This window comes from Bufo bufo, chromosome 11 (genome assembly GCF_905171765.1).
Source record: "Bufo bufo chromosome 11, aBufBuf1.1, whole genome shotgun sequence".
Classification (NCBI taxonomy): domain Eukaryota; kingdom Metazoa; phylum Chordata; class Amphibia; order Anura; family Bufonidae; genus Bufo; species Bufo bufo.
In genome coordinates this window covers 14,341,447-14,363,845 of record NC_053399.1, presented here as the reverse complement: position 1 = coordinate 14,363,845, position 22,399 = coordinate 14,341,447, and the positions used below count along the sequence as shown (strand labels likewise).

Here is a 22,399-nt window from a genome sequence, read left to right as displayed (position 1 = left end):
AGTAGTTTTGTGGTAATGACATGTATGTTGCCTTTCTTTCCTTCATGGAATGTACAAAATACATTTGCATATTAAATACAGAGGAGTCTGAAGTACAAAACACGGAGTCGTCGGAGCATTTATCTACCGACTCCACAGCCCTGCTCAGAACCCACAAAGCCACACTCCCGGAGCTCCATGTCCTGCCTCTTCTCCTCCCATTTGTCCTCCACTCCACCGTGTCGTTGTCGCGTTAATCTGGCAAAAGGCAGGCTTCCGTGGCCCAAAAGTTCGAACGTAAAAACTTGATGACGCCAGATAACCCTCTTGCCCAACGGCTTGTCGGAACTGCTAGCCCGCCAACTACTGCCATATACATTGGTGGACTCGGAGGCCTTTAGAAAATTTGTGGCCATTGGCACACCGCAATGGAAGGTACCCGGAAGGAAATATTTCTCCCAGAAAACCATCCTGGAGCTATATGGCCACGTTCAGCGTCAAGTGAATATATCTCTGGCACACAGCGTCGGTGCCAAGATACATCTGACCACAGACACGTGGTCTAGCAAACACGGGCAGGGAAGGTGCATGACTTACTGCCCACTGGGTGAACCTTCTGACTGCTGTCAAGCATGCAACCCGTGGCACCAGTGTGGATTTGGTGTTACTGCCACGGAATGCATGCAGGCCTGCCTCTTCTTCTCCTTCTCCATCCTCTGTCTCCTTCTCGGCTGACTCCTCCTTTTCCGCTGCACCCCCCAAGCTCCCCAGAACCTATTCGACGTGCCAGGTGAGACGTTGCCATGCTGTGCTGCGGCTGTTGTGCCTGGAAGCCAAGAGCCACACCATTCCTGCACTGCTTTCAGCTCTGCGGTCACAGGCCGATCAGTGGCTAACCCCACTCAATTTGACAGTTGGTAAAGTGGTGTGCGACAACGGTGCCAATCTGCTGAGCGAAACAGGGCAAAAATGACACACGTGCCGTGCATGGCACATGTCCTGAGCTTAGTCGTGCAGCGATTCGTTGCCAAATACCCTGGGGTCAAGGACGTCTTGTGGCAGGCCAGGAAAATCTCTGGCCATTTTAGAAGATCCTACACGGCCATGGCTCGCCTTGCTGACGTTCAGCGGCGACACCACCTGCCCGTCAGACGTCTGATTTGTGACTGCCCGACGCACTGGAACTCCACCTTGTATATGCTTGATAGGCTGCTCCAGCAGCACCGTGCCGTTAATGACTACCTGTACGAACTCTGCGGCAGGACAGGTTCTGGGAGCTTGTTTTTTTCACCGCACCAGTGGCTGCTCATGTGCGACTCATGCGGCCATTTGATGAGATCATTAAACTGGTTAGTCGCAGCAAGGGCGCCATCAGTGACATCGTACCTTACGCCTTCTTTCTGGAGCGTGCATTGCGTCGTGTCATTGATCAAGCCGTCGAGGAGCTGGAAGATGATATCCCAGGGGGGCTACTCAATGCTGGATGATAAGCGCACTCGCCTAGATCACGACAGTGGGGACTACCTCACATTTCTAGCAATGAATGAGGCATGGATCTCGGAGGAATTCAACACATGTGACGACCACGTTTAATTGCATTTCACCTATTACCACAGTTTTTGTTTTTTTTTCAAGAGGGGGGATTTCGTTAGCCATGTTTTTAATCCAATTTTATATTTTTAGTTCTTTTAAACATATGTATTTGACATGTATTGGTACTGGCCTGCAGTAAAATGGATGACAGTCTAATATACGGTACCTCCAGCCACATAATCACTTCTTTTCTGTCAGGTGAATGCCTAATGTTTGGGGCCTGTACTCCCCAGGGCAGATTTTTGAGAGTTTCCCTTTAAGACGCATAAAAATAGCCCCTGATTAAAATACATATACCAGAGGGGGATCAATGGCAAAAATTCCCACAAAAAATATGTCACGGTCCATTTTGTGGAACGATTTGTGCTCTTCTAGTAAGTGTTTGTCGGCTGCAAATATGACCTAAAAGGTTTTTCAGGTTCGCCTGCCATTAAAAGTGAATGGGGCCTGCCGCGAACTTGCGGCTCGCGAACATTTGATCACGTCGCGAATCGTCCCGGCCAATGTTCGTCCATCACTACTTACCAGGTACATGCTCCCAGTCTACTCCAACGGGCATCTCCTCGGTGATGCCAATCCTTACGTAAACATTGCACTTATTGTCCAGTGTCCACAGCATGTGGTCATTGGGACTGGAGTAGACATTTATCAGGTTGATCCCCACGGGCTGCAAAAAAAAAACAAAAAACAATATCACACTGTAAAAATACACAGACGTACGTCTTGGACTTAATTACAGTTCCTGCTTTTCATCAGTGAATAGAATCCTCGCCTGGTCTTGTTTGCAGCAGCAGCAGCAGATAGTTTGCTACAATGTATTAATAGAAGCAATATCATCACTGCAGCAGGAATGGCAAAAGGTTACCGCTGAGGATCTGATCCGAAATCCGTAGCAAAATCTGCATGTAGATCGTGCTGCAGGCGACAATGCCAACTTCAACCCCCATACCATGCATTTCACATAATTAGGGTCATTTATCAAACTGGTGTAAAGTAGTTTGATAAATGAACCCCATGATGTGAAAATCCGCATCATGCTCAGTTTACTGGCAAGTATTGTATTGTAGCATGCCACATTTGCGAGATCCACAGCAAAGGCACACGTGCCTAAACCTACCCATGGCAAGGACTCTAGATGTACAGATTCACAGGTACATTGCAACAAAACATTTCCTTTCACTGTCAGCAAGCAGAGACCTTGGAAGCGGTCGCTGTGTCCCTTTAATATCCCCGGAGGCAGCAGTCGGCAGACATGGCCAGCTCGGGTCTTTACTGCGAGCACCATTTGAGGTTACGGTTATATTTAGCAGCCATCACTGGTGTTTATACACAGTTCTGCGATTCTCCAGAAGATCTCTGCATTACATCAGGTATGATGCGGGGGTCATGCGGAAAGTATGCCGGCAGCTGGGTGCAGATTCTCGGAATACTTCAATGCGTTGTGAGGCAGAGCGCGTCGGCTCGGTGCTGCGCTTTCTGGATGCAAATACTATTTCTTCCCCATCCCTTCCTTACATACACACACATCCAATTTCCATATCGAACATGCAAAATGGGAGCAGGAAATACTGGCAGGGGTGTATGTACATAAAGCTTAAAAGGGGTTTGCCGGGACTTAAGAAGTAACTAAACTCTTATTCAAACTTTTTTTGTGTGTCGGGATTAGCGGAGCGAGCTCCTGCCTGTGCCCGCTCAGCTTAGTTAATCCTGGCATAGCACATGATTTTTGCTATGCCAGAAGGGGCACAGGCAGAAGCAGCAACGTGTGCTCCTGCCCCATTTCTACAGTCAGCGACATGCAAATCTAGAGAATTTAAAGCAATTTAGAGAAAATAAATAAATATCAGGATTTTTGGTGCCAATTTAGTAAAAAAGGCAAAATCCATAGTATATTAAAAAATATATATTTTAGGGCGTTGGGACATTTAACAAAAAAAAAAAAAAGTTTAATAAAAAGTTTAGTTACTCTTTAAATATTGATGGAATATCCTCGGGATAGGTTATCAATATGTGATGCGTGGGGGGGGGGGGGTCATCAATATTTACTTTCTGGGAAAAAAACAACTTAAGGGGATGCACAGGGATAGAAAAAAAAATGGTCACTACACCTGTCCACAGGTAGTGTCTGGTTTCGCAGCTCAGCTCCACTGCAGTGTGCGAGACTGAGCAGCAATACCGCACATAACCTGTAGACTGGTGTGGCGCTGTTTCTGGAAGAAGGCGGCCATGTTTATTCTAATGCTGCACAACTTCTTTGCCAATTGTATAATGAAGAGTCCTGCAAATTTCAAACCTGTTTTGATTTCCAATTCCTTGCCATTGTCAAGAACTCTGCTTTCTGTCAGTGTATGAGAGCGTGGGGTTAAAATACCAGTGGACTGTGTAGGGACAGCCCAACAGTCCTTTACCTTATGCATCGGACGAAACAAGGACTGGACGGACTTTGTTTCCTGGAAGATAAGTGGTGCCCGATATGTTTGGCAGCCATTTATCTCAGCACATGCACACTGCTGGAGTTCTGCTATCTTATGCTTATATGCATCTAAAATGGGGTTAGTTCAGAATCAGAAAAACATGGCTGCTTTTTTTTTTTTTTTTTTAAACATTGCCCTACCTGTCCACAGGCTGCGTGTGGTATTGCAGCTCCGCTACATTCACGTCAATGGAGCTGTAATATCGGACAACCCATGGACGGGGGGGGGGGGGCACCTTTTTTCCTCTTAACAACGCAGCCGTATTCTTCAAATCCTGGACAAACTGTTTAATAGGTTGGACAAAGAACCAATGCCCTGTTATTACCTGTATCGGGGGCTCAATCATGATCCATGCAGGCAGCATCATACTTGGATTGAGCGGCTGGGTCCCCACTCGGAAGTAAATGACTCCGCTGGTGTCACACGCCCAGACGTGCTGGTTGCCGCAGGACAGACTGCACAGCTTGACCGGACCTGCGCAGAGAATATGTGGGTTCCTTAGACATCGTGCAGCATAAAATATATACAGTCCTGATCAAAAGTTTAACCACTTAAGGACCACAGGTTTATACCCCCCTAAAGACCAGGCCCTTTTTTACAAATCGGCACTACACTACTTTCACCGTTTATTGCTCGGTCATGCAACTTACCACCCAAATGAATTTTACCTCCTTTTCTTCTCACTAATAGAGCTTTCATTTGGTGGTATTTCATTGCTGCTGACATTTTTACTTTTTTTGTTATTAATCGAAATTTAACGATTTTTTTGCAAAAAAATGACATTTTTCACTTTCAGTTGTAAAATTTTGCAAAAAAAACGAGATCCATATAGAAATTTTGCTCTAAATTTATAGTTCTACATGTCTTTGATAAAAAAAAAATGTTTGGGTAAAAAAAAAATGGTTTGGGTAAAAGTTATAGCGTTTACAAACTATGGTACAAAAATGTGAATTTCCGCTTTTTGAAGCAGCTCTGACTTTCTGAGCACCTGTCATGTTTCCTGAGGTTCTACAATGCCCAGACAGTACAAACACCCCACAAATGACCCCATTTCGGAAAGTACACACCCTAAGGTATTCGCTGATGGGCATAGTGAGTTCATAGAACTTTTTATTTTTTGTCACAAGTTAGCGGAAAATGATGATTTTTTTTTATTTTATTTTTTTTCCTACAAAGTCTCATATTCCACTAACTTGTGACAAAAAATAAAAACTTCCATGAACTCATTATGCCCATCACGAAATACCTTGGGGTCTCTTCTTTCCAAAATGGGGTCACTTGTGGGGTAGTTATACTGCCCTGGCATTCTAGGGGCCCAAATGTGTGGTAAGGAGTTTGAAATCAAATTCTGTAAAAAATGACCAGTGAAATCCGAAAGGTGCTCTTTGGAATATGGGCCCCTTTGCCCACCTAGGCTGCAAAAAAGTGTCACACATCTGGTATCTACGTACTCAGGAGAAGTTGAGGAATGTGTTTTGGGGTGTCATTTTACATATACCCATGCTGGGTGAGATAAATATCTTGGTCAAATGCCAACTTTGTATAAAAAAATGGGAAAAGTTGTCTTTTGCCAAGATATTTCTCTCACCCAGCATGGGTATATGTAAAATGACACCCCAAAACACATTCCCCACCTTCTCCTGAGTACGGAGATACCAGATGTGTGACACTTTTTTGCAGCCTAGGTGGGCAAAGGGGCCCATATTCCAAAGAGCACCTTTCGGATTTCACTCGTCATTTTTTACAGAATTTGATTTCAAACTCCTTACCACACATTTGGGCCCCTAGAATGCCAGGGCAGTATAACTACCCCACAAGTGACCCCATTTTGGAAAGAAGAGACCCCAAGGTATTCGCTGATGGGCATAGTGAGTTCATGGAAGTTTTTATTTTTTGTCACAAGTTAGTGGAATATGAGACTTTGTATGAAAAAAAAAAAAAAAAAAAAATCTGCATTTTCCACTAACTTGTGACAAAAAATAAAAAATTCTAGGAACTTGCCATGCCCCTCACGGAATACCTTGGGGTGTCTTCTTTCCAAAATGGGGTCACTTGTGGGGTAGTTATACTGCCCTGGCATTTTCCAGGGGCCCTAATGTGTGGTAAGTAGGTAAATGACCTGTGAAATCCTAAAGGTGCTCTTTGGAATATGGGCCCCTTTGCCCACCTAGGCTGCAAAAAAGTGTCACACATGTGGTATCGCCGTATTCAGGAGAAGTTGGGGAATGTGTTTTGGGGTGTCATTTTACATATACCCTTGCTGGGTGAGAGAAATATCTTGGCAAAAGACAACTTTTCCCATTTTTTTATACAAAGTTGGCATTTGACCAAGATATTTCTCTCACCCAGCATGGGTATATGTAAAATGACACCCCAAAACACATTCCCCAACTTCTCCTGAGTACGGCGATACCAGATGTGTGACACTTTATTGCAGCCTAGATGCGCAAAGGTGCCCAAATTCCTTTTAGGAGGGCATTTTTAGACATTTGGATACCAGACTTCTTCTCACGCTTTGGGGCCCCTAGAATGCCAGGGCAGTATAAATACCCCACATGTGACCCCATTTTGGAAAGAAGACACCCCAAGGTATTCAATGAGGGGCATGGCGAGTTCATAGAAATTTTTTTTTTTTGGCACAAGTTAGCGGAAATTGATATTTTTAATTTTTTTCTCACAAAGTCTCCCTTTCCGCTAACTTGGGACAAAAATTTCAATCTTTCATGGACTCAATATGCCCCTCACGGAATACCTGGGGGTGTCTTCTTTCCGAAATGGGGTCACATGTGGGGTATTTATACTGCCCTGGCATTCTAGGGGCCCTAAAGCGTGAGAAGAAGTCTGGAATATAAATGTCTAAAAAATTTTACGCATTTGGTTTCCGTGAGGGGTATGGTGAGTTCATGTGAGATTTCATTTTTTGACACAAGTTAGTGGAATATGAGACTTTGTAAGAAAAAAAAAATAATAATTCCGCTAACTTGGGCCAAAAAAATGTCTGAATGGAGCCTTACAGAGGGGTGATCAATGACAGGGGGGTGATCAATGACAGGGGGGGTGATCAATGACAGGGGGGGTAATCAATGACAGGGGGGGGATCAATGACAGGGGGGGTGATCAATGACAGGGGGGGTGATCAATGACAGGGGGGGTGATCAATGACAGGGGGGGTGATCAATGACAGGGGGGGTGATCAATGACAGGGGGGGTGATCAATGACAGGGGGGGTGATCAATGACAGGGGGGTGATCAATGACAGGGGGGTGATCAATGACAGGGGGGGTGATCAATGACAGGGGGGTGATCAATGACAGGGGGGTGATCAGGGAGTCAATATGGGGTGATAACCACAGTCATTGATCACGCCCGTGTAAGGCTTCATTCAGACGTCCGTATGCGTTTTGCGGATCCGATCCATCTATCAGTGCATCCGTAAAAATCATGCGGACATCTGAATGGAGCTTTACAGGGGGGTAATCAATGACAGGGGGGTGATCAGGGAGTCTATATGGGGTGATCACCACAGTCATTGATCACGCCCCTGTAAGGCTTCATTCAGACGTCCGGATGCGTTTTGCGGATCCGATCCATCTATCAGTGGATCCGTAAAAATCATGCGGACATCTGAATGGAGCTTTACAGGGGGGTAATCAATGACAGGGGGGTAATCAATGACAGGGGGGTGATCAGGGAGTCTATATGGGGTGATCACCACAGTCATTGATCACGCCCCTGTAAGGCTTCATTCAGACGTCCGGATGCGTTTTGCGGATCCGATCCATCTATCAGTGGATCCGTAAAAATCATGCGGACATCTGAATGGAGCTTTACAGGGGGGTAATCAATGACAGGGGGGTAATCAATGACAGGGGGGTGATCAGGGAGTCTATATGGGGTGATCACCACAGTCATTGATCATGCCCCTGTAAGGCTTCATTCAGACGTCCGGATGCGTTTTGCGGATCCGATCCATCTATCAGTGGATCCGTAAAAATCATGCGGACATCTGAATGGAGCTTTACAGGGGGGTGATCAATGACAGGGGTGTAATCAATGACAGGGGGGTGATCAGGGAGTCTATATGGGGTGATAACCACAGTCATTGATCACGCCCCTGTAAGGCTTCATTCAGACGTCCGGATGCGTTTTGCGGATCCGATCCATCTATCAGTGCATCCGTAAAAATCATGCGGACATCTGAATGGAGCTTTACAGGGGGGTAATCAATGACAGGGGGGTGATCACCACAGTCATTGATCATGCCCCTGTAAGGCTTCATTCAGACGTCTGTATGCGTTTTGCGGATCCGATCCATCTATCAGTGCATCCGTAAAAATCATGCGGACATCTGAATGGAGCTTTACAGGGGGGTGATCAATGACAGGGGTGTAATCAATGACAGGGGGGTGATCAGGGAGTCTATATGGGGTGATCACCACAATCATTGATCATGCCCCTGTAAGGCTTCATTCAGACGTCCGGATGCGTTTTGCGGATCCGATCCATCTATCAGTGCATCCGTAAAAATCATGCGGACATCTGAATGGAGCTTTACAGGGGGGTGATCAGGGAGTCTATATGGGGTGATCACCACAGTCATTGATCATGCCCCTGTAAGGCTTCATTCAGACGTCCGGATGCGTTTTGCGGATCCGATCCATCTATCAGTGGATCCGTAAAAATCATGCGGACGTCTGAATGGAGCTTTACAGGGGGGTAATCAATGACAGGGGGGTAATCAATGACAGGGGGGTGATCAGGGAGTCTATATGGGGTGATCACCACAGTCATTGATCACGCCCCTGTAAGGCTTCATTCAGACGTCCGGATGCGTTTTGCGGATCCGATCCATCTATCAGTGGATCCGTAAAAATCATGCGGACGTCTGAATGGAGCTTTACAGGGGGGTGATCAATGACAGGGGGGTAATCAATGACAGGGGGTGATCAGGGAGTCTATATGGGGTGATCAGGGGTGATCAGGGGCTAATAAGGGGTTAATAAGTGACGGGGGGGGGGGTGTAGTGTAGTGTAGTGGTGCTTGGTGCTACTTTACTGAGCTACCTGTGTCCTCTGGTGGTCGATCCAAACAAAGGGGACCACCAGAGGACCAGGTAGCAGGTATATTAGACGCTGTTATCAAAACAGCGTCTAATATACCTGTTAGGGGTTAAAAAAAACACATCTCCAGCCTGCCAGCGAACGATCGCCGCTGGCAGGCTGGAGATCAACTCTCTTACCTTCCGTTCCTGTGAGCGCGCGCGCCTGTGTGCGCGCGTTCACAGGAAATCTCGGCTCACGCGAGATGACGCCTATTGGCGTTAGCGTAGCCTGGGGGAGCCGCCGCAATGACGCCTTTCGGCGTTACAGTTGCGGGAAGTGGTTAAGACCACTTGAAAAATGGCAAAAAAAAAAATCCTATTTATCATGGCTGGATCTTAACAAGGTTCCAAGTAGAGCTTCAACATGCAACAAGAAGAAATGGGAGGGAGACAAAACATTTTTTGAGCATTCAATTTAATGATAACAACGAATAAACTGAAACAGGCTGTTTTTCAGCTGATCAAAAGTTTAGGACCACACCTCCAAAAAAAAAAAACTAACCCCCCCCCCCCCCCAAAAAACAGAAATCCAACTTCCAAACATGAACTCAGTAATGAGTAGCTCCGCCGTTATTGTTTCGGCATGCTTGATGCAAGCGTTTCCATGAGGTGAGTGGGAACATTTCTACAAGTGGAGAAGACGGCTGCACGAAGGCCATCTTCTGTCTGGAACTGTTGTCTATTTTTGTAAACTTCCCTTGCCATCCATCCCCAAAGGTTCTCAATTGGATTTAGATCAGGGGAACACACAGGATGGGCCAAAAGAGTGATGGAAGAAGTCCCTTGTCCTGCGGGCATTGTGTACTGTACCGTTGTCCTGTTGAAAAACCCAGTCGTTACCACACAGACGAGGGCCCTCCGTCATGAGGAATGCTCTCTGCCACATCTGGACATAGCCAGCGACCGTTTGACGCCCCTGCACTTCCTGAAACTTTATTGTTCCACTGAAGGAAGAAGCCCCCCAGACCATTATGGCGCCCCCTCCACTGTGGCGCGTAGAGAACGTCTCAGGTGGGATCTGCTGGTCATGCCAGTAACGTTGGAAACCATCAAGGTTAAATTTTTTCTCATCAGAGAATAAAACTTTCTTCCACCTTTGAATGTCCCATGTTTGGTGCTCTCTTGCAAAGTCCAAGCGAGCAGTTCTGTGGCGTTCAAGGAGACGAGGTCTTTGAAGATGTTTTTTGTTTTTAAAGCCCTTCAGTCTCAGATGCCGTCTGATGGTTATGGGGCTGCTCGAGGATCGTCCAGTGTCTTGACGGACAGCCAATTGGATCCTCCGGCTCAGTGCTGGGGAAATTTTTTTGGGTCTTCCACTTGACTTTTTTGTTCCATAACCCTCAGGATCATTTAAGAAATTCCAAATGACTGTCTTACTGCGTCCCACCTCAGCAGCGATGGCGCGCTGTGAGAGACCCCGCTTATGCAGTTCAACAACCCGACCACATTCAAAAAGGGAGAGATTTCTTGCCTTTGCCATCACAACGTGTGACTACCCGACAGAAAATGACAATGAATCCACATCTTTGCACAGATGTGGCCTTTTAAAAGGCAGGTGGTCCTAAAATTTGGATCAGCTGAAAAACAGCCTGTTTCAGTTTAATCGTTATTTTCAATTAATTGAAAGCTCAAAAAATGTTTTGTCTCACCCCCATTTCTTCTTGTTGCATGTTGAAGCTCTACTTGGAACCTTGTTAAGATCCAACAATGACCTCCCACTGCCTTTTGTTGTCACCGTTTCAGAGGGTGCCACGTGCTTCTGTGAGCACCCCGGCTCTACAAACCAACTGTAACTAACAGCTCCGGTTCTCAGAGGAGCCTCTCTCTCCACTGTCTGGATCAGAGATAGCTCCGATCCTGACTTTAAACCTTTGATTGCCAGTCTGTGACCACAGCATGGTCACATGGGATTTCCTCCTCTGATTGGGTCCCAGTGATCTGATCAGAGGCTGGGTAAGCCCTCTGCAGTCCTCCCAGGGGACCTAGAAGGGACCCTAGGGCTATAAATACAGTGACCTGTGTTACCTTAACCACAGCCGGTGCTGTAGAGACACAAAGCATAAGCATACCGGAATATTCTAATACATTATAAGCATTAAATATTTATTTTTATAAGAGACAGTAATTCCTCAATGGGATTTAAAAAAATAAAAATAAATAAATAAAAATTTAGAAAATGCTAAAAAAAGCTATTTTGCAAATACATTTTATTGTGCATACGAAAAAGCCCAAAAACAAAAACTACTTATTAGGCATCCACACAACAAAAATAATCTGAACAATATGTACACTATAAACAAGTAAAAAAAAAAAAAAAAAACAATTTCCAAAATTGCCTTTTCTAGATATGCGATGCAAGGGGGAAAAAAAAATATATATATATAAAAATCATATGTGCTCTCAAACAGAACAAACAAAATCCAGATTCTCCCGCATAAAAGTAGGCCTTATACAGCCATGTCAATGAAAGAAAATGGCCGCTTAAAGGGGTTGTATCACCTCGACCATTGGTGACTTCTCACTAGGATAGGCCACCAATGTCAGATAGGTGTGGGTCCCAGAGCTGCGATCCACACCTTTTTCTAGAATGGAGCACCCACCACACACACACAGCCACCCAACATTCGATTCTATGGCAGCACCAAGAATAGAGAGGCGTGCTCAGCTATTTTCAGAAGTGCCACAGAAATAAACATAACGTGCTCCGCGCCCACCGCTCCTTTCGCTTCCATGAAACTGTTGGAAATAGCTTGACTATTTTCAGCACTTCTATAATAATGAATGGAGAGCGGCCGCGCCTGTGCTGTGCGCTCTAGTTCTCTTCGGGAGCTTAGTTCTAGAGATAGAAGTGGGTCCCAGACCGGCTGCGCCTATCCGATATTGGTGACGTATCCTAGAGATAGGCCTCCAAAGTTTGAGGAGAGACAACCCCTTTAAACACAGGGAAGCAAAAACTGAAAAACAGCGACTATACCCTATACCCGCTAACTGCAGCGAGCGCGGCGCCAGGCAATGAACTATGGGTTAAAAGATTTTTCTGGGACTTTAGAAATAGCTCTACAGTAAGCGCCGATCTCAGGGGGGCCGCAGTGTCGAAGTCTCAGGGGGGGTCTGAAGCCGCTTTGACCATACAGTCGAGAGCCATGAACCCACCCAATCCAACAAGACTTCTAGAAGCAATGCCCTAGGACTCTGTAAGATATCATTTCTGGATTGTCACCCCCCCCCAGAATTCCTGGGAGGCCGATGATCAACAAAAAGGTCTGACCAGCGGGGAACCAAGCAGGAGCCGTCATATACAGTCCTGGACGCGCGCTGGTAGAGCCCATAACTGAACGTAATTAGCATTTATGGACCCAGCTGAAACGGAGAAAAAGATGGCAGCAGGGGGGGTCCATACGGAGGCCAATCCAGGCGTGCAGGACAACAGGTTATCCATTAGTCATAGTCAAAGGAGTATTTTAGCTATAGATATTCATGGTATTCGTATGAAAAAAGTCATACAGGTCGGATAGGTTTTACCTAAGGGACAACTACCCCCTGGAAAAAGGGGTCCGGCAATCCAGAGTGAGAACCGGCCACTAAAAAAGGGACACCGTCGCACTGAACACAGGAAAAATGGATCGTTCCATCCATCGCTGCGCTCACCAGTACAGACACATGGGTACGTTAATTTTCACTTTTGCATAAACGTACCATGGACTTTGTGAGGTTACGGCACAGGTCTATGTACTGAACCGGAAAAAGTGCGGGGTAAATTTGTGCGGTGCTTTATGATAGCATCGTGGGTGGCAGTGAGACAGCATTGGAGACCGGACCCTTGGAGTTTGCCGCCTGGATCAGCGTCTCGCAGCTTTTCACAAGGACAAATCCTAGAAAGACGTATATGAGAAATTATATATAATTATTAATTAGAAGATGCAGAGAGGAGAATGGAAGGTCTGGCGGCTTAGGCAAATGTACAGGCAACTGCACCGCCTGCGTCTCCCGCCATCACCTTAATCATTGGAGGAGCGGTCACTCGTCTGTTCCCAAAAGAGTATAATGGAGCCCCGTAACTAATTGCAATATTGTTGTGAAAAACAACTCATAAAATAATTTAAAAATATTTTAAAGAATTGCGGTCATCGTGCCAGGAATGTTGACACAAGCGAGAGTCCAGCCACCATTGCATTCATGCTCTTGGTTTCCAAGTAACCCTAACACATCCCTGAAAAAAGGGACAGAGTCTTACGAGAAGCAGACAATGCACAGATCTCCATCTAAATAGATCAAAGATCCCTCTCCACCGGTTACCTGCAGAGGCCGCACCCCAAACAAACGAGATCATATTCCAATCCCAGGGATCGGCTCTGCACACAATGGGGGAAGGGGGGGGGGGGGGGGGGGGGGGGGGGGGTAAAGAAGGGCCAGAGGCACAAAACTGAAAACAGCCCGACGACGAGTGCAGATCGCTGCCCAGCCGGCTATGGATGCAGGTGGGAGATGTGGCGGGAAGATGTGTGAAGCAGAAATAGCTCATGCTGCGGCTCCGCTCCTGGCATGCCGGCAGTGTACACGCATAGATCCTGTTACCCTACAGCAGAGCTGTTTAGAGACACAGGATATCTGCTGTCGGGTAACAGGAACTTGGCCCGTCCGCTGCTTGCAAAATCTGTTACCGAGGAACCATGCTGACCTATGCTAAACAGTGTCCAAGTACAAGGTACTGGCAGCAGAGCATGCAAGCCTCAAACTGCGAATGATTCATATTATTCCCTATTTTATGGCCTCATTCTTTTTTTTTTTTTTTTGTTGCAGGGTGCCATCTCAGTTTTTAAAACGGCACATTGACCCATACCATTCAGTGGGGCCATACACACATGCGCTTTTTACACGTCTCGCCACAGGTCTTATTCTTGTCAGTTTTTGCAGATGAGAATATCCCCTCCTATAAATAAGGGCAAAAGGAAAAAGAAACTGAATACACATCGGTTTAGCAAGCGTCAGTTTTTGGGGGAACGAAAATCCGATACGTCCAGGGAGAAAAAAAAATTACTCTTAAAGGGGTTATCCGAGTTAACTTAACCTTATCTTTATGGCTTTATTTCTCCTATACCTTAGTTTTCCTAAATCACTTGCTGTACCTATCTTGTGCCGTTTCTCTGCTACACTAAACAGTCATGTGACCGCCCACGTCATCAGCTGTGACGTTCCGTTGACATGGAGCTCTCTGCTTGTCGGAGTGACTAAGCCATGTCAACGGAACGTCATCAGCCTTGGCCACGCCCCCACCTCTCTGCATTACAGTCCGTGCGGCTGTGAGTTGATCGCGCATGCGCGATCCTCACTTGTGCCGCGGCTCCCTCCAAGTTCCTCCCTGTGGCTAATAGCTGATCGCATATGCGCGATCCTCACCACTGCCGCAGCTCTTCATTCGGCACTTGTATGGCTGGCTTCTCCGTTCCAGTGAAGACCGCCCACTTGAAGAAAAAAGTAAATAATGTATAATAAGGTTATATCAGCTACAACAGAAATAGGTGTTTATTCAAAAGTTTATTAGCTAATATATAAATCCTATATCTCTATCAAGATATAGGTATATGAATCTAATATAGCTTATGGCATTGTTTCCCAACCGTTGTGCCTACAGCTTTTGCAAAACTACAACTCCTAGCATGCCTGTCCAGGCATGCTGGGAGTTGTAGTTTTGCAACAGCTGGAGGAACACTGGTTGTGAAACACTGGCTTATGATACTTTTATATTATCGGCAGGCTGTTACAGCAGTTGAATAGCCTGTCACCTTGCCGGACTGGCCCTGCCGCTAGTACATATGTCCCACCGTGCTGCCACTCCATCCCCATTTATTATATTGGGGGGGGGGGGGGGGGGGGCGGGGTGGAGGGTTTTCTTTTGAAATCAACCCCTCCTACAAATATTCATGAGGGAGAGATGAGTCATTGTTGTTACTGCTGCATGTAAACACAGCAATAACAGAACCTGGAAAAGGTGTAAGGATCGTTCTTTTTTCAAAAAATCAAGCTTGACTAATGTATATGTATATCCTGATTAATTTTGTTAGGTTTTATTTTTTTTCCCATAACTCGGATAACCCCTTTAAGTTGCATGCATTTCTATTATTGTTATAGATTATATACTGGATTTCTAGAGAAACTCTATTGGAAAAACGTAATTATTGCATATATCTAACTGGCTTTACTGTGTTAGGAAGACTGAACGAAATCTTCTCCATAAGAAATCAGGGTTTTTCCAGGTTTATGGCACTTTTTAAATGGCCCCTGGAGCGTGTGGTACCGAATGGGGAAAAAAACAAACAAAAAAAAAAAACACACACCATACTCCCCTGCTCACCACCGCCCTAGCTCCATTCGGCCATCTTGTAGTCCCTGGCCTGTTTACTTCCAGCCAGGGTAAAGACGGGGGTCCCATGCGCTGCTGCAGCCAATGACCGGCCTCAGCGGTGACATGTGACCCAGCATTGACATGCCGTTTGGAAGAAACCCTTTAAGAAAATCTAATTTATCACCTTATAGGCAAAGATGGAAAGACAAAAAAAATGGCAACAGAGGTGCAACCGCTTTCAACGAGCTGTAGAACAGCAAAACAAAAACAAAAACATATGGAGACCGTAAATCATTAAGCCCTTAAAGACAACATTCCAGGGCTGACATTAAGCCGCGGCCGTCCCCAGTGGACGGGGCCTCGCAGCGACGTGTGACCTGTCCAAGTTATCGCTGTCACACGAGTCTCCAGCTGTTGAAATATGTCGGACGGACGTCACTGGCGGACCGGGTGGCATTGAATATCACTTACAAAGCTGAGTGTCTGTTCTGTGCTCCTCTAACGGGTACATTCTGTGACACCCATTCTCCAATACAAAACCTCGTCTGCAGGAGACACCTTAGGCACGGCTTTCTGGGGCGACATGTAACCATGACAACGACAACGACACCTGCCGCTCCGTGCGAAGCAGGCGCTCTAAGTTTAGACGTCCTAACACTGATAGCGTAACCTTACACGAATGTCACTCTACAGATATAGCCGCCTGATGGAAACGGCCAGATACCGCGTTTTCAGAGGACAAAATGCAGCTGGCGCGTCCTCCAGGTTAATAGAAGTCTCTGCTATCGTGAGAATCCAAACTAATAGATAATCCGGACATTTTATTAATCCACATTATATATAAAAGAGACATGATGATAATAATCTAAATTTCATGTAATCCAATAAATTTCACTACACAACTGGACAGCTGGTATTTTTTCAATCATATTGTTAAAGGGCATCTGTCCTATTTGTCCCTATGACACCGGCTGACCTGTTACATGTGCGCTTGGCAGCTGAAGGCATCTGTGCCCGCAATTATGTTTTAATATATGCAAATGAGCCTCTAGGAGCAACGGGGGCGTTGCCATTACACCTAGAGCAGGGATGGCCAACCTGTGCCTCTCCAGCTGTTGCAAAACTACAACTCCCAGCATGCCCAGGCTGCCTACAGCCATCAGCAGGGCATGGTGGGAATTGTAGTTTTACAACAGCTGGAGAGGCACAGGTTGGCCATCCCTGACCTAGAGGCTCTGCTCTCTCACTGACTAACAGGGCCAGGTTAGGGCTCTTTCACACCTGCGTTCTTGTCTTCCGGCATAGAGTTCCGTCGTCGGGGCTCTATGCCGGAAGAATCCTGATCAGGATTATCCTAATGCATTCTGAATGGAGAGAAATCCGTTCAGGATGCATCAGGATGTCTTCAGTTCCGGAACGGAACGTTTTTTGGCCGGAGAAAATACTGCAGCATGCTGCGCTTTTTGCTCCGGCCAAAAATCCTGAACACTTGCCGCAAGGCCGGATCCGGAATTAATGCCCATTGAAAGGCATTGATCCGGATCCGGCCTTAAGCTAAACGTCGTTTCGGCGCATTGCTGGATCCGACGTTTAGCTTTTTCTGAATGGTTACCATGGCTGCCGGGACGCTAAAGTCCTGTTTGCCATGGTAAAGTGTAGTGGGGAGCGGGGGAGCAGTATACTTACCGTCCGTGCGGCTCCCCGGGCGCTCCAGAGTGACGTCAGGGCGCCCCACGCTCATGGATGACGTGATCGCATGGATCACGTCATCCATGCGCATGGGGCGCTCTGACGTAATTCTGGAGCGCCCCGGGAGCCGCACGGACGGTAAGTATACTGCTCCCCCGCTCCCCACTACTAATATGGCAGCCAGGACTTTAATATCGTCCTCGCTGCCATAGTAACACTGAACGCATTTTGAAGACGGATCCGTCTTCAAATGCTTTCAGTTCACTCGCGTTTTTCCGGATCCGGCGTGTAATTCTGGCAAATGAAGAACACTCCGGATCCGGACAACGCAAGTGTGAAAGAGGCCTTAGATGTTTTCACTGCCTGGTCTTGTCAAACAACGTGCAGAGGGCTCGGCAGTTGCAGAGAGAGCAGAGCCTCCAAGTATAACGGCAACGCCCCCGTGCTCCTGTGAACAGCAGTGCGGCTTGTCCTCGTGCACGCGAGCTACCGCGCTTGGGAAGGAGCAAGCTGAAGATTGCACCATCTTCTACTTCTCTTTGCAAAATTGAAACTGAAATCAATTGGAACAGGACTCAGACCAGATCACCAACGGCAAGTACCGGTGGTATTAACCATTTATATGTGCTAATGTCCGCTTAAACTAACAGTCTGTCTCTTTTTTCTATGTGCCTCTGTTTTGTGACTTATTTTATGCAAATGAGCCTCTAGGAGCAATGGGGGTTGGGGGTGCTGCTCCTAGTCCTAGGGGCCCTGTTCTCCCTCATGCTGATCGAGTGTTCACAGGATCCTGCCTGGCCCCGTCAATCAGCATGATGGGGATATGGTCAGCCTCTAAGAGTAGGGGCAGCACCCCCAGTGCTCCTAGAGGCTCATTTGCATGAAATAAAAGTTCAGCCAGTTTAATAATAATGTTCCTGATGACAGAAGCCCTTAAAAAAGGGGTCGTCACTCAGCTTCTCCAGAAACAGATATAATGCAAATAAACTTACCTAGCTGAGACAAATCCAGTTTTGTCCAATGCATTCCAGTAGGGCAATTCTTTGAGAGAGTGCGGATGAGAACCCCACCCTGGTTGTCTAGAGCCCACACAGCATCCGTGCAGGCCGACGCATGGATCATCTCCGTGTCTGGGGAAAGCTGGACTGTGGATGGTCTATAGGGAGCAGTCTGGTCGCTCAAGCAAAAGAGATCTTTTCTGCTTTGGGAAATCCATAGGACATTTCCTGCAAAAGTGACATTACCACATTGACACAAGCTTGCATTCATCTTAAAACTTCTGCAATTTCTTCAGACTTGGGCGTACATTGGTTATGCTGGAAAACTGTTTAGTCATCCTTAGGCCTCAAGCACTTGGCAAACCACTGTCCCCATGTGCACGCTGCAGTTTTCTCACTTCTGTCACCAGAATTGAGTAGACTTGTAAAGAATAGGACATGTTCTATAATTTACAGAACTGCCACACGGATACAGATAGCACACACATGACATCAGTGTGGTGTCTGTATTATTATTTTTTTTACAGACCAATAGGAATGAATACGTGTGCAATCCGCTAAAAATGTGGATCCAAAATGCAGTTGTGTGCATGAGGCCTAAAACGGGTTGGCCTATTATAACGTGTATGCTATACACAGGATAGGGAATCACTAATCACTAGAAAGAGGGCCTGTGTTCCCCCACTTGAATGAAATGGTGGGCACACATGTGCACCGTCACTCCATTATCTCTGGCAGTCCCTTAGTGTTGAATGGAGCAACAGCAAATATACGTCTCTGCTGCTCCATTCAAACCGGGGAAGAAAGACCCTTGACCTGGTGATTAGCGGCGGCCCCGGCGATCAGACAGATTACCCATCCAGTGTATCCAGGGAATAGGTTATTAGACCACTCCCTTCTGTTACAACTGTCTTACCACAGACCTGGCCCTCTCCTGGATCACATATTATACGGTACAGACCGAACATTTAGGGTCTTTCACACTACCTCCTCGTCACATTCCCTCAAGGCTCTATCCTAGGACCCCTGCTCTTCTCAATCTACACCTTTGGCTTGGGACACCTCAGAGTCCCATGGCTTTCAGTATAACTTTTATGAGGATGACACAAATTTACCTCTCTGGTCCAGATATCACCACCTTACTATCTAGAATCCCTTCTTCTACTCTCGCTTTCTAAAACTTAACATGAATAAAACAGAATTTATTATCTTTCCCCCCATCTCACCTGAAACCCCCAACAGACCCATCTATCACGATCAATGGCTGCACACTCTCCTTGGTCAACCAAGTCCGCTGCCATGGAGTGACCTTTGATTCTGACCTATCCTTTAAAATGCACACCCAAGCCCTTTCCACCACCTGCCGCCTCCAACTCAAAAATACAGCATCTCCCGCATCAGTGCATTCCTCAGCCAGGAGTATGCAAAAAAATAAAAAATTCTTGTACACGCCCTCATCATCTCCCACCTAGACTACTGTAACATCCTCCTATGTGGCCTCCCATCTAGCACCCTCGCACCCCTCCAATCTCTCCAACTCCGCTGCCCGGTTATTCCACCTCTCACCCAGTTACTCCTCTGCCTCTCCCTTCACTGGCTGCCCACTAACCACTACCCATTGCCCAGAGAATTCAGTTTATAATGCTAACGACTACATATACGGGCGTCCACAACCTGTCCCCTCCCTGCATCTCTGAGCTACTTTCCAGATACACCTCAAGTAATCTCCAATCCCAACAGGATCTCCTTCTCTACTCTCCTCTTCCCACAATCGCCTCCAGGATTTCTCTTGTGCATCCCCCATACTCTGGAACTTGCTACCCCAACATATCAGACTCTCACCTACAGTGGAATCCTTCAAAAGAAAAATGAAAACCCACCTCTTCAGACTAGCCTACAACCAGTGACCCTGCTGCTGCTATACCGCCATGACCAGCTTCACCCGCACCTACTGTGTCCTTCTCCCATACCATGTAGATTATAAGCCCTCATGGGCAGAGCCCTCTCTCCTTCTGTACCAGTCGGTAACTCGTCTTGTTCATGCTTAGTGCAATTGTTTTTAATTATGTATGTGCACCGCTTATATGTACAGCGCTATGGAATGAATCGCACTATAATAATAATATAAAATGTGACAACCCTTTTAAAAGGGATATTCCTACATTATATCACCAGGATATACTGCACTTCTTTATGTTCAATGTGGCTCTGACCTCTGGGACACCATAGATATCAAGAATGGAGGGGATGCAGTGTTTGTGTAGTGCAGCACAGTCGTCTTATCTATTTCCTGCGCAGCAGGGCTCCTATTTAGAGAGCTTCATTCTCAGGATCGGTGGGGTCCCAAAGAGCAGTCCTAGCGACATGCACTTTATAAGATGGGAATACCCCTTTAACCCCTCATATTAAAAAGGTTTATCATCATAGTTGTACAGCCATAAAAGGATATTCCTGCCAATGTCTTCTGCTTACCTTCTCCGCTTGGGGAAGCAGAAGAGAAAACATTTATCCATTTAGTGGTGGATGCCGTACCTCGTGGTACTATGTGATTCCAATATGTGCCTGAAAAACAAAACAAAAAAAAAAAAGGATTATAAAGATCACTAGCCTTGTCCCACACCTCAGCTGGAAGTGTATAAAATCCATATGAACGAGCTTTATTACATCATATTATAGAATACTTACAATCAGCATTTACTGGATGTATGGTCTGCTTAATGGGGTTTTTGCATGAACAGCTCTCATGGCACACAGACCACTGAGACCTCCACAAATCTGGTCAGTGGTGGGGGTGGCCATTCTCACTTTGCTAGCCACACATCTGTCAATCCTGCTGATCAGACATTTCTAGCAGATCATACTGAAAAATCCTTTTAAAGAGAATCTACGATACTTACGATACTTCTTCTTAATGTGCAAATGAGACCCTTGGGTGCAATGAGGGCATCACCATTGCTCTTGTTGCACCCAAGTTCCACTCCTTTCTGTGGCCAGCCCCTCCCTCCCTACTTTGATTGACAGGCTAGCCACAGATAGGAGTGGAGCTTGGGTGCAACAAGACAAATGGTGATGCTCTCATTGCGCCAAAGGCTTAATGTTCATATTAGGAAAAAAGTTTCATAAGGCGGGAACGGAGCCTCCGATCAACAAAAGAAAAACAGCGTTTTAACCTGGAGATCTATAGCTAAGTGTCTGAAAACAGTCTGATAGGGAGGTCACTGGTGACAGATTCATTAATGTCCAGAGGAAGTTCTTATAGTGATGCCGAGGCTTCAGGAGCACAGCATTTATTTCTCCGTCTGATATCTCACCTGCACGCTCAGACAATTATAAGCTCTCTGAGTGGTCATGCTCAATCATGGGTTTATCCTTTAATAAAAAGTTGGCCATACCTATTAGATGAATGCTGGCCAGACTTGCAGATTTCTGCAGGACGGGCTGCTCATCTAATGTGTATACGGGTGTCCTGCTTCTCCCCCAATAGCAGATGTTGAGGGAACTATGGATGGAGCAGATGGATTTCAACATGCTCAATCCTCTCCAAACTGAAATCACCGAAGCGCCGAGCCGAATCAAGCTTGTACAAATAAGAAGACAGAGCTGTCTGCTGGACGATCAATTATCTACAGTGCATGGTGGCTTAGCAGTCCTAACGCACCGTGCACGACAGAGCCGTTAGGTCAAAGGACACTCACCTACAAGGTTCCCCTTTGCTACGTGAAACTCATTTTTGCCTGAAGTGATCCATACGCCGCTGCTGTTGACCCCCAGTAAACTGGGCTGGCACTGGGACTGCTGTGACCAGAATGTCATGCGAAGCTTATCAGCCACTTTTTCTACAGGCGCTTGGGCTACTGTGGCCACCGTCTGCGTGGCCTGGATTAAGGTTTGGAACAGGGTGTAGTGATCAAAGACGACGTAGTCTGTGATGCTGACCTGTAATAGCACAAATTAAAATAGGGCATTAGTTGTAAAAGGAAAATTCTGCTCCCATGGCAGCTGAATATTATGAAATCAACTTCTACCATCATAAAGCTTAAAGATTAGAAAAGCCAAAGTGCCTACTTGCCACCAATGGTCATCTTCTCCTTGAGGCTTTTTGGAGGAGACTCCAGTTCTGAACCACAAGTTGCCGTTGGAGTCCAATGTCCAGACGGTCTCTTGATCCCCCAACGTCACGCAGACTGGTTCCAGGGCTTGTCTCTCACTGGAATTGTAAAAG

At 46.4% G+C, this 22,399-nt stretch overlaps 1 protein-coding gene across 1 annotated transcript in view; it reads right to left on the bottom strand.

The window, feature by feature from the left end:
- Positions 1 to 22,399, bottom strand: part of TECPR2 (tectonin beta-propeller repeat containing 2) — a 53,421-nt gene that overhangs the window by 5,866 nt on the left and 25,156 nt on the right. Inside the window, exons 13-18 of the mRNA XM_040411168.1 lie at positions 22,243 to 22,384; positions 21,873 to 22,113; positions 20,650 to 20,739; positions 18,172 to 18,405; positions 4,372 to 4,520; positions 2,098 to 2,239 (exon numbers count right to left, since the gene is read on the bottom strand). Coding sequence (XP_040267102.1) covers positions 2,098 to 2,239; positions 4,372 to 4,520; positions 18,172 to 18,405; positions 20,650 to 20,739; positions 21,873 to 22,113; positions 22,243 to 22,384 — 998 coding nt within the window. The remainder of the gene's footprint in view (positions 1 to 2,097; positions 2,240 to 4,371; positions 4,521 to 18,171; positions 18,406 to 20,649; positions 20,740 to 21,872; positions 22,114 to 22,242; positions 22,385 to 22,399) is intronic.